At 46.8% G+C, this 13,287-nt stretch overlaps 1 protein-coding gene across 1 annotated transcript in view; it reads right to left on the bottom strand.

Moving 5' to 3' along the window:
* The window catches only part of sez6b (seizure related 6 homolog b), a gene marked incomplete at both ends in the record, with an annotated part of 290,853 nt that overhangs the window by 61,583 nt on the left and 215,983 nt on the right, over window positions 1-13,287 (bottom strand). The window contains one exon of the mRNA XM_079246643.1: window positions 12,202-12,368. Coding sequence (XP_079102769.1) covers window positions 12,202-12,368 — 167 coding nt within the window. The remainder of the gene's footprint in view (window positions 1-12,201; window positions 12,369-13,287) is intronic.

Here is a 13,287-nt window from a genome sequence, read left to right as displayed (position 1 = left end):
ACATGAAGCCAGTAGAGATGTGTGTGACATGAAGCCAGACAGAGATGTGTGTGACATGAAGCCTGACAGAGATGTGTGTGACATGAAGCCAGTAGAGATGTGTGTGACATGAAGCCAGTAGAGATGTGTGTGACATGAAGCCAGTAGAGATGTGTGTGACATGAAGCCAGACAGAGATGTGTGTGACATGAAGCCTGACAGAGATGTGTGTGACATGAAGCCAGTAGAGATGTGTGTGACATGAAGCCAGTAGAGATGTGTGTGACATGAAGCCAGACAGAGATGTGTGTGACATGAAGCCTGACAGAGATGTGTGTGACATGAAGCCAGTAGAGATGTGTGTGACATGAAGCCAGACAGAGATGTGTGTGACATGAAGCCAGACAGAGATGTGTGTGACATGAAGCCAGTAGAGATGTGTGTGACATGAAGCCAGACAGAGATGTGTGTGACATGAAGCAAGTAGAGATGTGTGTGACATGAAGCCTGTAGAGATGTGTGTGACATGAAGCAAGTAGAGATGTGTGTGACATGAAGCAAGTAGAGATGTGTGTGACATGAAGCCACTAGAGATGTGTGTGACATGAAGCCAGTAGAGATGTGTGTGACATGAAGCCACTAGAGATGTGTGTGACATGAAGCCAGTAGAGATGTGTGTGACATGAAGCCAGACAGAGATGTGTGTGACATGAAGCCTGACAGAGATGTGTGTGACATGAAGCCAGTAGAGATGTGTGTGACATGAAGCCAGTAGAGATGTGTGTGAAATGAAACCAGACAGAGATGTGTGTGACATGAAGCCAGTAGAGATGTGTGTGACATGAAGCCAGTAGAGATGTGTGTGACATGAAGCCAGTAGAGATGTGTGTGACATGAAGCCAGTAGAGATGTGTGTGACATGAAGCCAGACAGAGATGTGTGTGACATGAAGCCAGTAGAGATGTGTGTGACATGAAGCCAGTAGAGATGTGTGTGACATGAAGCCAGTAGAGATGTGTGTGACATGAAGCCAGTAGAGATGTGTGTGACATGAAGCCAGTGGGAGATGTGTGTGACATGAAGCCAGTAGAGATGTGTGTGACATGAAGCCAGTGGGAGATGTGTGTGACATGAAGCCAGTAGAGATGTGTGTGACATGAAGCCAGACAGAGATGTGTGTGACATGAAGCCAGTAGAGATGTGTGTGACATGAAGCCAGACAGAGATGTGTGTGACATGAAGCCAGCAGAGATGTGTGTGACATGAAGCCAGACAGAGATGTGTGTGACATGAAGCCAGTAGAGATGTGTGTGACATGAAGCCAGATAGAGATGTGTGTGACATGAAGCCAGTAGAGATGTGTGTGACATGAAGCCAGACAGAGATGTGTGTGACATGAAGCCAGTAGAGATGTGTGTGACATGAAGCCAGACAGAGATGTGTGTGACATGAAGCCTGACAGAGATGTGTGTGACATGAAGCCAGTAGAGATGTGTGTGACATGAAGCCAGACAGAGATGTGTGTGACATGAAGACAGTAGAGATGTGTGTGACATGAAGCCAGTAGAGATGTGTGTGACATGAAGCCAGACAGAGATGTGTGTGACATGAAGCCTGACAGAGATGTGTGTGACATGAAGCCAGTAGAGATGTGTGTGACATGAAGCCAGACAGAGATGTGTGTGACATGAAGACAGTAGAGATGTGTGTGACATGAAGCCAGTAGAGATGTGTGTGACATGAAGCCAGTAGAGATGTGTGTGACATGAAGCCAGTAGAGATGTGTGTGACATGAAGCCAGACAGAGATGTGTGTGACATGAAGCCAGACAGAGATGTGTGTGACATGATGCCAGTGGGAGATGTGTGTGACATGAAGCCAGTAGAGATGTGTGTGACATGAAGCCAGACAGAGATGTGTGTGACATGAAGCCAGAAGAGATGTGTGTGACATGAAGCCAGTAGAGATGTGTGTGACATGAAGCCAGTAGAGATGTGTGTGACATGAAGCCAGACAGAGATGTGTGTGACATGAAGCCAGTAGAGATGTGTGTGACATGAAGCCAGACAGAGATGTGTGTGACATGAAGCCAGACAGAGATGTGTGTGACATGAAGCCAGTAGAGATGTGTGTGACATGAAGCCAGTAGAGATGTGTGTGACATGAAGCCAGTAGAGATGTGTGTGACATGAAGCCAGTAGAGATGTGTGTGACATGAAGCCAGTAGAGATGTGTGTGACATGAAGCCAGTAGAGATGTGTGTGACATGAAGCCAGACAGAAATGTGTGTGACATGAAGCCTGACAGAGATGTGTGTGACATGAAGCCAGACAGAGATGTGTGTGACATGAAGCCAGTAGAGATGTGTGTGACATGAAGCCAGTAGAGATGTGTGTGACATGAAGCCAGACAGAGATGTGTGTGACATGAAGCCAGTAGAGATGTGTGTGACATGAAGCCAGTAGAGATGTGTGTGACATGAAGCCAGTAGAGATGTGTGTGACATGAAGCCAGACAGAGATGTGTGTGACATGAAGCCAGTAGAGATGTGTGTGACATGAAGCCAGACAGAGATGTGTGTGACATGAAGCCAGTAGAGATGTGTGTGACATGAAGCCAGTAGAGATGTGTGTGACATGAAGCCAGACAGAGATGTGTGTGACATGAAGCCAGTAGAGATGTGTGTGACATGAAGTCAGTAGAGATGTGTGTGACATGAAGCCAGACAGAGATGTGTGTGACATGAAGCCAGACAGAGATGTGTGTGACATGAAGCCAGTAGAGATGTGTGTGACATGAAGCCAGTAGAGATGTGTGTGACATGAAGCCAGTAGAGATGTGTGTGACATGAAGCCAGTAGAGATGTGTGTGACATGAAGCCAGTAGAGATGTGTGTGACATGAAGCCAGACAGAGATGTGTGTGACATGAAGCCAGTAGAGATGTGTGTGACATGAAGCCAGTAGAGATGTGTGTGACATGAAGCCAGACAGAGATGTGTGTGACATGAAGCCAGACAGAGATGTGTGTGACATGAAGCCAGTAGAGATGTGTGTGACATGAAGCCAGTAGAGATGTGTGTGACATGAAGCCAGTAGAGATGTGTGTGACATGAAGCCAGACAGAGATGTGTGTGACATGAAGCCTGACAGAGATGTGTGTGACATGAAGCCAGTAGAGATGTGTGTGACATGAAGCCAGTAGAGATGTGTGTGACATGAAGCCAGTAGAGATGTGTGTGACATGAAGCCAGTAGAGATGTGTGTGACATGAAGCCAGTAGAGATGTGTGTGACATGAAGCCAGACAGAGATGTGTGTGACATGAAGCCAGTAGAGATGTGTGTGACATGAAGCCAGTAGAGATGTGTGTGACATGAAGCCACTAGAGATGTGTGTGACATGAAGCCAGTAGAGATGTGTGTGACATGAAGCCAGACAGAGATGTGTGTGACATGAAGCCTGACAGAGATGTGTGTGACATGAAGCCAGTAGAGATGTGTGTGACATGAAGCCAGTAGAGATGTGTGTGACATGAAGCCAGTAGAGATGTGTGTGACATGAAGCCAGACAGAGATGTGTGTGACATGAAGCCTGACAGAGATGTGTGTGACATGAAGCCAGTAGAGATGTGTGTGACATGAAGCCAGTAGAGATGTGTGTGACATGAAGCCAGACAGAGATGTGTGTGACATGAAGCCTGACAGAGATGTGTGTGACATGAAGCCAGTAGAGATGTGTGTGACATGAAGCCAGACAGAGATGTGTGTGACATGAAGCCAGACAGAGATGTGTGTGACATGAAGCCAGTAGAGATGTGTGTGACATGAAGCCAGACAGAGATGTGTGTGACATGAAGCCAGTAGAGATGTGTGTGACATGAAGCAAGTAGAGATGTGTGTGACATGAAGCCTGTAGAGATGTGTGTGACATGAAGCAAGTAGAGATGTGTGTGACATGAAGCAAGTAGAGATGTGTGTGACATGAAGCCACTAGAGATGTGTGTGACATGAAGCCAGTAGAGATGTGTGTGACATGAAGCCACTAGAGATGTGTGTGACATGAAGCCAGTAGAGATGTGTGTGACATGAAGCCAGACAGAGATGTGTGTGACATGAAGCCTGACAGAGATGTGTGTGACATGAAGCCAGTAGAGATGTGTGTGACATGAAGCCAGTAGAGATGTGTGTGAAATGAAACCAGACAGAGATGTGTGTGACATGAAGCCAGTAGAGATGTGTGTGACATGAAGCCAGTAGAGATGTGTGTGACATGAAGCCAGACAGAGATGTGTGTGACATGAAGCCAGCAGAGATGTGTGTGACATGAAGCCAGACAGAGATGTGTGTGACATGAAGCCAGTAGAGATGTGTGTGACATGAAGCCAGATAGAGATGTGTGTGACATGAAGCCAGTAGAGATGTGTGTGACATGAAGCCAGTAGAGATGTGTGTGACATGAAGCCAGACAGAGATGTGTGTGACATGAAGCCTGACAGAGATGTGTGTGACATGAAGCCAGTAGAGATGTGTGTGACATGAAGCCAGACAGAGATGTGTGTGACATGAAGACAGTAGAGATGTGTGTGACATGAAGCCAGTAGAGATGTGTGTGACATGAAGCCAGACAGAGATGTGTGTGACATGAAGCCTGACAGAGATGTGTGTGACATGAAGCCAGTAGAGATGTGTGTGACATGAAGCCAGACAGAGATGTGTGTGACATGAAGACAGTAGAGATGTGTGTGACATGAAGCCAGTAGAGATGTGTGTGACATGAAGCCAGTAGAGATGTGTGTGACATGAAGCCAGTAGAGATGTGTGTGACATGAAGCCAGACAGAGATGTGTGTGACATGAAGCCAGACAGAGATGTGTGTGACATGATGCCAGTGGGAGATGTGTGTGACATGAAGCCAGTAGAGATGTGTGTGACATGAAGCCAGACAGAGATGTGTGTGACATGAAGCCAGAAGAGATGTGTGTGACATGAAGCCAGTAGAGATGTGTGTGACATGAAGCCAGTAGAGATGTGTGTGACATGAAGCCAGACAGAGATGTGTGTGACATGAAGCCAGACAGAGATGTGTGTGACATGAAGACAGTAGAGATGTGTGTGACATGAAGCCAGTAGAGATGTGTGTGACATGAAGCCAGTAGAGATGTGTGTGACATGAAGCCAGACAGAGATGTGTGTGACATGAAGCCAGACAGAGATGTGTGTGACATGAAGCCAGTAGAGATGTGTGTGACATGAAGCCAGTAGAGATGTGTGTGACATGAAGCCAGTAGAGATGTGTGTGACATGAAGCCAGTAGAGATGTGTGTGACATGAAGCCAGTAGAGATGTGTGTGACATGAAGCCAGACAGAGATGTGTGTGACATGAAGCCAGTAGAGATGTGTGTGACATGAAGCCAGTAGAGATGTGTGTGACATGAAGCCAGTAGAGATGTGTGTGACATGAAGCCAGTAGAGATGTGTGTGACATGAAGCCAGTGGGAGATGTGTGTGACATGAAGCCAGTAGAGATGTGTGTGACATGAAGCCAGTAGAGATGTGTGTGACATGAAGCCAGTGGGAGATGTGTGTGACATGAAGCCAGTAGAGATGTGTGTGACATGAAGCCAGACAGAGATGTGTGTGACATGAAGCCAGTAGAGATGTGTGTGACATGAAGCCAGTAGAGATGTGTGTGACATGAAGCCAGTAGAGATGTGTGTGACATGAAGCCAGTAGAGATGTGTGTGACATGAAGCCAGTAGAGATGTGTGTGACATGAAGCCAGTAGAGATGTGTGTGACATGAAGCCAGTAGAGATGTGTGTGACATGAAGCCAGAGAGAGATGTGTGTGACATGAAGCCAGTAGAGATGTGTGTGACATGAAGCCAGTAGAGATGTGTGTGACATGAAGCCAGAGAGAGATGTGTGTGACATGAAGCCAGTAGAGATGTGTGTGACATGAAGCCAGTAGAGATGTGTGTGACATGAAGCCTGACAGAGATGTGTGTGACATGAAGCCAGTAGAGATGTGTGTGACATGAAGCCTGACAGAGATGTGTGTGACATGAAGCCAGTAGAGATGTGTGTGACATGAAGCCTGACAGAGATGTGTGTGACATGAAGCCAGTAGAGATGTGTGTGACATGAAGCCAGACAGAGATGTGTGTGACATGAAGCCTGACAGAGATGTGTGTGACATGAAGCCAGAAGAGATGTGTGTGACATGAAGCCTGACAGAGATGTGTGTGACATGAAGCCAGAAGAGATGTGTGTGACATGAAGCCTGACAGAGATGTGTGTGACATGAAGCCAGAAGAGATGTGTGTGACATGAAGCCAGACAGAGATGTGTGTGACATGAAGCCTGACAGAGATGTGTGTGACATGAAGCCTGACAGAGATGTGTGTGACATGAAGCCAGTAGAGATGTGTGTGACATGAAGCCAGAAGAGATGTGTGTGACATGAAGCCAGTAGAGATGTGTGTGACATGAAGCCAGACAGAGATGTGTGTGACATGAAGCCTGACAGAGATGTGTGTGACATGAAGCCAGTAGAGATGTGTGTGACATGAAGCCAGAAGAGATGTGTGTGACATGAAGCCAGACAGAGATGTGTGTGACATGAAGCCAGTAGAGATGTGTGTGACATGAAGCCAGACAGAGATGTGTGTGACATGAAGCCAGTAGAGATGTGTGTGACATGAAGCCAGACAGAGATGTGTGTGACATGAAGCCAGTAGAGATGTGTGTGACATGAAGCCAGTAGAGATGTGTGTGACATGAAGCCAGACAGAGATGTGTGTGACATGAAGCCAGACAGAGATGTGTGTGACATGAAGCCAGTAGAGATGTGTGTGACATGAAGCCAGTAGAGATGTGTGTGACATGAAGCCAGTAGAGATGTGTGTGACATGAAGCCAGTAGAGATGTGTGTGACATGAAGCCTGACAGAGATGTGTGTGACATGAAGCCAGACAGAGATGTGTGTGACATGAAGCCAGTAGAGATGTGTGTGACATGAAGCCAGTAGAGATGTGTGTGACATGAAGCCAGTAGAGATGTGTGTGACATGAAGCCAGTAGAGATGTGTGTGACATGAAGCCAGTAGAGATGTGTGTGACATGAAACCAGACAGAGATGTGTGTGACATGAAGCCAGTAGAGATGTGTGTGACATGAAGCCAGTAGAGATGTGTGTGACATGAAGCCAGACAGAGATGTGTGTGACATGAAGCCAGACGGAGATGTGTGTGACATGAAGCCTGACAGAGATGTGTGTGACATGAAGCCAGTAGAGATGTGTGTGACATGAAGCCAGTAGAGATGTGTGTGACATGAAGCCAGACAGAGATGTGTGTGACATGAAGCCAGTAGAGATGTGTGTGACATGAAGCCAGACAGAGATGTGTGTGACATGAAGTCAGTAGAGATGTGTGTGACATGAAGCCAGACAGATATGTGTGTGACATGAAGCCTGACAGAGATGTGTGTGACATGAAGCCAGTAGAGATGTGTGTGACATGAAGCCAGTAGAGATGTGTGTGACATGAAGCCAGACAGAGATGTGTGTGACATGAAGCCAGTAGAGATGTGTGTGACATGAAGCCAGACAGAGATGTGTGTGACATGAAGCCAATAGAGATGTGTGTGACATGAAGCCAGTAGAGATGTGTGTGACATGAAGCCAGTAGAGATGTGTGTGACATGAAGCCAGTAGAGATGTGTGTGACATGAAGCCAGACAGAGATGTGTGTGACATGAAGCCAGTAGAGATGTGTGTGACATGAAGCCAGTAGAGATGTGTGTGACATGAAGCCAGACAGAGATGTGTGTGACATGAAGCCTGACAGAGATGTGTGTGACATGAAGCCTGACAGAGATGTGTGTGACATGAAGCCAGTAGAGATGTGTGTGACATGAAGCCAGTAGAGATGTGTGTGACATGAAGCCAGTAGAGATGTGTGTGACATGAAGCCAGACAGAGATGTGTGTGACATGAAGCCAGTAGAGATGTGTGTGACATGAAGCCAGACAGAGATGTGTGTGACATGAAGCCAGTAGAGATGTGTGTGACATGAAGCCAGACAGAGATGTGTGTGACATGAAGCCAGACAGAGATGTGTGTGACATGAAGCCAGTAGAGATGTGTGTGACATGAAGCCAGACAGAGATGTGTGTGACATGAAGCCAGACAGAGATGTGTGTGACATGAAGCCAGACAGAGATGTGTGTGACATGAAGCCAGACAGAGATGTGTGTGACATGAAGCCAGTAGAGATGTGTGTGACATGAAGCCTGACAGAGATGTGTGTGACATGAAGCCAGTAGAGATGTGTGTGACATTAAGCCAGTAGAGATGTGTGTGACATGAAGCCAGTAGAGATGTGTGTGACATGAAGCCAGACAGAGATGTGTGTGACATGAAGCCAGTAGAGATGTGTGTGACATGAAGCCAGACAGAGATGTGTGTGAAATGAAGCCAGTAGAGATGTGTGTGACATGAAGCCTGACAGAGATGTGTGTGACATGAAGCCAGAAGAGATGTGTGTGACATGAAGCCAGTAGAGATGTGTGTGACATGAAGCCAGACAGAGATGTGTGTGACATGAAGCCAGACAGAGATGTGTGTGACATGAAGCCTGACAGAGATGTGTGTGACATGAAGCCAGTAGAGATGTGTGTGACATGAAGCCAGAAGAGATGTGTGTGACATGAAGCCAGTAGAGATGTGTGTGACATGAAGCCAGACAGAGATGTGTGTGACATGAAGCCTGACAGAGATGTGTGTGACATGAAGCCAGTAGAGATGTGTGTGACATGAAGCCAGTAGAGATGTGTGTGACATGAAGCCAGACAGAGATGTGTGTGACATGAAGCCTGACAGAGATGTGTGTGACATGAAGCCAGTAGAGATGTGTGTGACATGAAGCCAGAAGAGATGTGTGTGACATGAAGCCAGACAGAGATGTGTGTGACATGAAGCCAGTAGAGATGTGTGTGACATGAAGCCAGACAGAGATGTGTGTGACATGAAGCCAGTAGAGATGTGTGTGACATGAAGCCAGACAGAGATGTGTGTGACATGAAGCCAGTAGAGATGTGTGTGACATGAAGCCAGTAGAGATGTGTGTGACATGAAGCCAGACAGAGATGTGTGTGACATGAAGCCAGACAGAGATGTGTGTGACATGAAGCCAGTAGAGATGTGTGTGACATGAAGCCAGTAGAGATGTGTGTGACATGAAGCCAGTAGAGATGTGTGTGACATGAAGCCAGTAGAGATGTGTGTGACATGAAGCCTGACAGAGATGTGTGTGACATGAAGCCAGACAGAGATGTGTGTGACATGAAGCCAGTAGAGATGTGTGTGACATGAAGCCAGTAGAGATGTGTGTGACATGAAGCCAGTAGAGATGTGTGTGACATGAAGCCAGTAGAGATGTGTGTGACATGAAGCCAGTAGAGATGTGTGTGACATGAAACCAGACAGAGATGTGTGTGACATGAAGCCAGTAGAGATGTGTGTGACATGAAGCCAGTAGAGATGTGTGTGACATGAAGCCAGACAGAGATGTGTGTGACATGAAGCCAGACGGAGATGTGTGTGACATGAAGCCTGACAGAGATGTGTGTGACATGAAGCCAGTAGAGATGTGTGTGACATGAAGCCAGTAGAGATGTGTGTGACATGAAGCCAGACAGAGATGTGTGTGACATGAAGCCAGTAGAGATGTGTGTGACATGAAGCCAGTAGAGATGTGTGTGACATGAAGCCAGACAGAGATGTGTGTGACATGAAGTCAGTAGAGATGTGTGTGACATGAAGCCAGACAGATATGTGTGTGACATGAAGCCTGACAGAGATGTGTGTGACATGAAGCCAGTAGAGATGTGTGTGACATGAAGCCAGTAGAGATGTGTGTGACATGAAGCCAGTAGAGATGTGTGTGACATGAAGCCAGACAGAGATGTGTGTAACATGAAGCCAGACAGAGATGTGTGTGACATGAAGCCAGACAGAGATGTGTGTGACATGAAGCCAGACAGAGATGTGTGTGACATGAAGCCAGTAGAGATGTGTGTGACATGAAGCCAGACAGAGATGTGTGTGAAATGAAGCCAGTAGAGATGTGTGTGACATGAAGCCAGTAGAGATGTGTGTGACATGAAGCCAGTAGAGATGTGTGTGACATGAAGCCAGACAGAGATGTGTGTGACATGAAGCCAGTAGAGATGTGTGTGACATGAAGCCAGTAGAGATGTGTGTGACATGAAGCCAGTAGAGATGTGTGTGACATGAAGCCAGTGGGAGATGTGTGTGACATGAAGCCAGTAGAGATGTGTGTGACATGAAGCCAGACAGAGATGTGTGTGACATGAAGCCAGACAGAGATGTGTGTGACATGAAGCCAGTAGAGATGTGTGTGACATGAAGCCACTAGAGATGTGTGTGACATGAAGCCTGACAGAGATGTGTGTGACATGAAGCCAGTAGAGATGTGTGTGACATGAAGCCAGTAGAGATGTGTGTGACATGAAGCCACTAGAGATGTGTGTGACATGAAGCCTGACAGAGATGTGTGTGACATGAAGCCAGTAGAGATGTGTGTGACATGAAGCCAGTAGAGATGTGTGTGACATGAAGCCAGACAGAGATGTGTGTGACATGAAGCCAGACAGATATGTGTGTGACATGAAGCCTGACAGAGATGTGTGTGACATGAAGCCAGTAGAGATGTGTGTGACATGAAGCCAGTAGAGATGTGTGTGACATGAAGCCAGTAGAGATGTGTGTGACATGAAGCCAGACAGAGATGTGTGTAACATGAAGCCAGACAGAGATGTGTGTGACATGAAGCCAGACAGAGATGTGTGTGACATGAAGCCAGACAGAGATGTGTGTGACATGAAGCCAGTAGAGATGTGTGTGACATGAAGCCAGACAGAGATGTGTGTGAAATGAAGCCAGTAGAGATGTGTGTGACATGAAGCCAGTAGAGATGTGTGTGACATGAAGCCAGTAGAGATGTGTGTGACATGAAGCCAGACAGAGATGTGTGTGACATGAAGCCAGTAGAGATGTGTGTGACATGAAGCCAGTAGAGATGTGTGTGACATGAAGCCAGTAGAGATGTGTGTGACATGAAGCCAGTGGGAGATGTGTGTGACATGAAGCCAGTAGAGATGTGTGTGACATGAAGCCAGACAGAGATGTGTGTGACATGAAGCCAGACAGAGATGTGTGTGACATGAAGCCAGTAGAGATGTGTGTGACATGAAGCCACTAGAGATGTGTGTGACATGAAGCCTGACAGAGATGTGTGTGACATGAAGCCAGTAGAGATGTGTGTGACATGAAGCCAGTAGAGATGTGTGTGACATGAAGCCACTAGAGATGTGTGTGACATGAAGCCTGACAGAGATGTGTGTGACATGAAGCCAGTAGAGATGTGTGTGACATGAAGCCAGTAGAGATGTGTGTGACATGAAGCCAGACAGAGATGTGTGTGACATGAAGCCAGTAGAGATGTGTGTGACATGAAGCCAGACAGAGATGTGTGTGACATGAAGCCAGTAGAGATGTGTGTGACATGAAGCCAGACAGAGATGTGTGTGACATGAAGCCAGTAGAGATGTGTGTGACATGAAGCCAGTAGAGATGTGTGTGACATGAAGCCAGTAGAGATGTGTGTGACATGAAGCCAGACAGAGATGTGTGTGACATGAAGCCAGTAGAGATGTGTGTGACATGAAGCCAGACAGAGATGTGTGTGACATGAAGCCAGTAGAGATGTGTGTGACATGAAGCCAGACAGAGATGTGTGTGACATGAAGCCAGTAGAGATGTGTGTGACATGAAGCCAGACAGAGATGTGTGTGACATGAAGCCAGTAGAGATGTGTGTGACATGAAGCCAGTAGAGATGTGTGTGACATGAAGCCAGTAGAGATGTGTGTGACATGAAGCCAGTAGAGATGTGTGTGACATGAAGCCAGTGGGAGATGTGTGTGACATGAAGCCAGTGGGAGATGTGTGTGACATGAAGCCAGTGGGAGATGTGTGTGACATGAAGCTGGGGAGAAAATAGGAAGGTGGATTTGTTGCTTGAGCTCGCGGCCGTCACCTTTCATGTGTAGAAGATTTGCGACATGGTGAGGAGCACGTTAGAAGATGCTCGCTGCCATCACATCCTGGACATCAGCTGTCCGTCGCTCGTCCTCTTACCTTGATACCTGATGGCAATGCCAGTGGAGGTTCCAGAAGCATCTGTGGTCATCTCGATGAAGAGGTGCCTGGATGTGCTGAGCAGACCTTCGTTTGGGAGATATTCCACCTCATAGGAATCATACAACACAGCTGCAATTATGCTGTTGCCATTCTTGATCAGCAGCCTGAGATAGAGGAAAGAAAAGTGATGGATCAGTTCTTAGCTCATATCCAGCTGGATGTGAGCTCAGTGTGATCTGTGACGTCGTGCTGCGCTCCTTTCTTTCTGTCTCTTATCTTCCTGATGTGATGCATGAGCCAGGGGCTTATGGATGTTTTATATCAGTGAAGCAGCTGAAAGTGGTGCTGTTTGAAAAGCTAACTGAGCTCAGCTCATCACGCAGAAGACATGTTTTTCTCTCTGATCCTCCACCGTCAACATGTCTCCTCCAGCCTGAGCTCTGCATGTGCAGCGGGAGTGTTAAAGCAGTCTAGAGCAGCTGTTTCTGTAAGACAGGATGGATTATTCTGCTAATTTCCCCCCCATGGCGCTGCCTTTCAGCCCTCGCTAATGAGAGCTGCATGCTGTTTAAATGATGGTGCCGTCACTGTCATGTTGCCCTGACAGACAGTTGCCGGCCGGTGGCGTCGTCAGAAACATGTCTGACCCACAAGCGCTGCCCTGCAAGCACATCTTTACTATTCAGTGTTGTTCATCTCCATTTTAAAGCCTTGTCGTGTTCTAACACAAAACCATGAAATATTTTCCACATTGTTCATATTTATCTTTGTAGTTTGTCAACGTGACAAACTGTGTTTTCGGAGATGGAAACTGCAAGTAAACATTTGCAGTGATGAGGACAGTAAACAGGCTGACGTCTCGGAGCTGTTGGAAATACGGGATGATGTTCATAGATGGACCCCATCGGACCCTTTTCTTTTTTTCCCAGACTCCAGTTTTTACGCCTAAAATCTGAGCTGTACTCTGTTTTTACTCCTGAAGTCTGAGCTGTACTCTGTTTTTACTCCTGAAGTCTGAACTGTACTCTGTTTTTACTCCTGAAGTCTGAGCTGTACTCTGTTTTTACTCCTGAAGTCTGAACT

The sequence above is a fragment of the Telmatherina bonti genome (genome assembly GCF_933228915.1).
Source record: "Telmatherina bonti genome assembly, chromosome: 9".
Taxonomy (NCBI): Eukaryota; Metazoa; Chordata; class Actinopteri; order Atheriniformes; family Telmatherinidae; genus Telmatherina; species Telmatherina bonti.
This window is presented reverse-complemented; position numbering and strand designations above follow the sequence as displayed.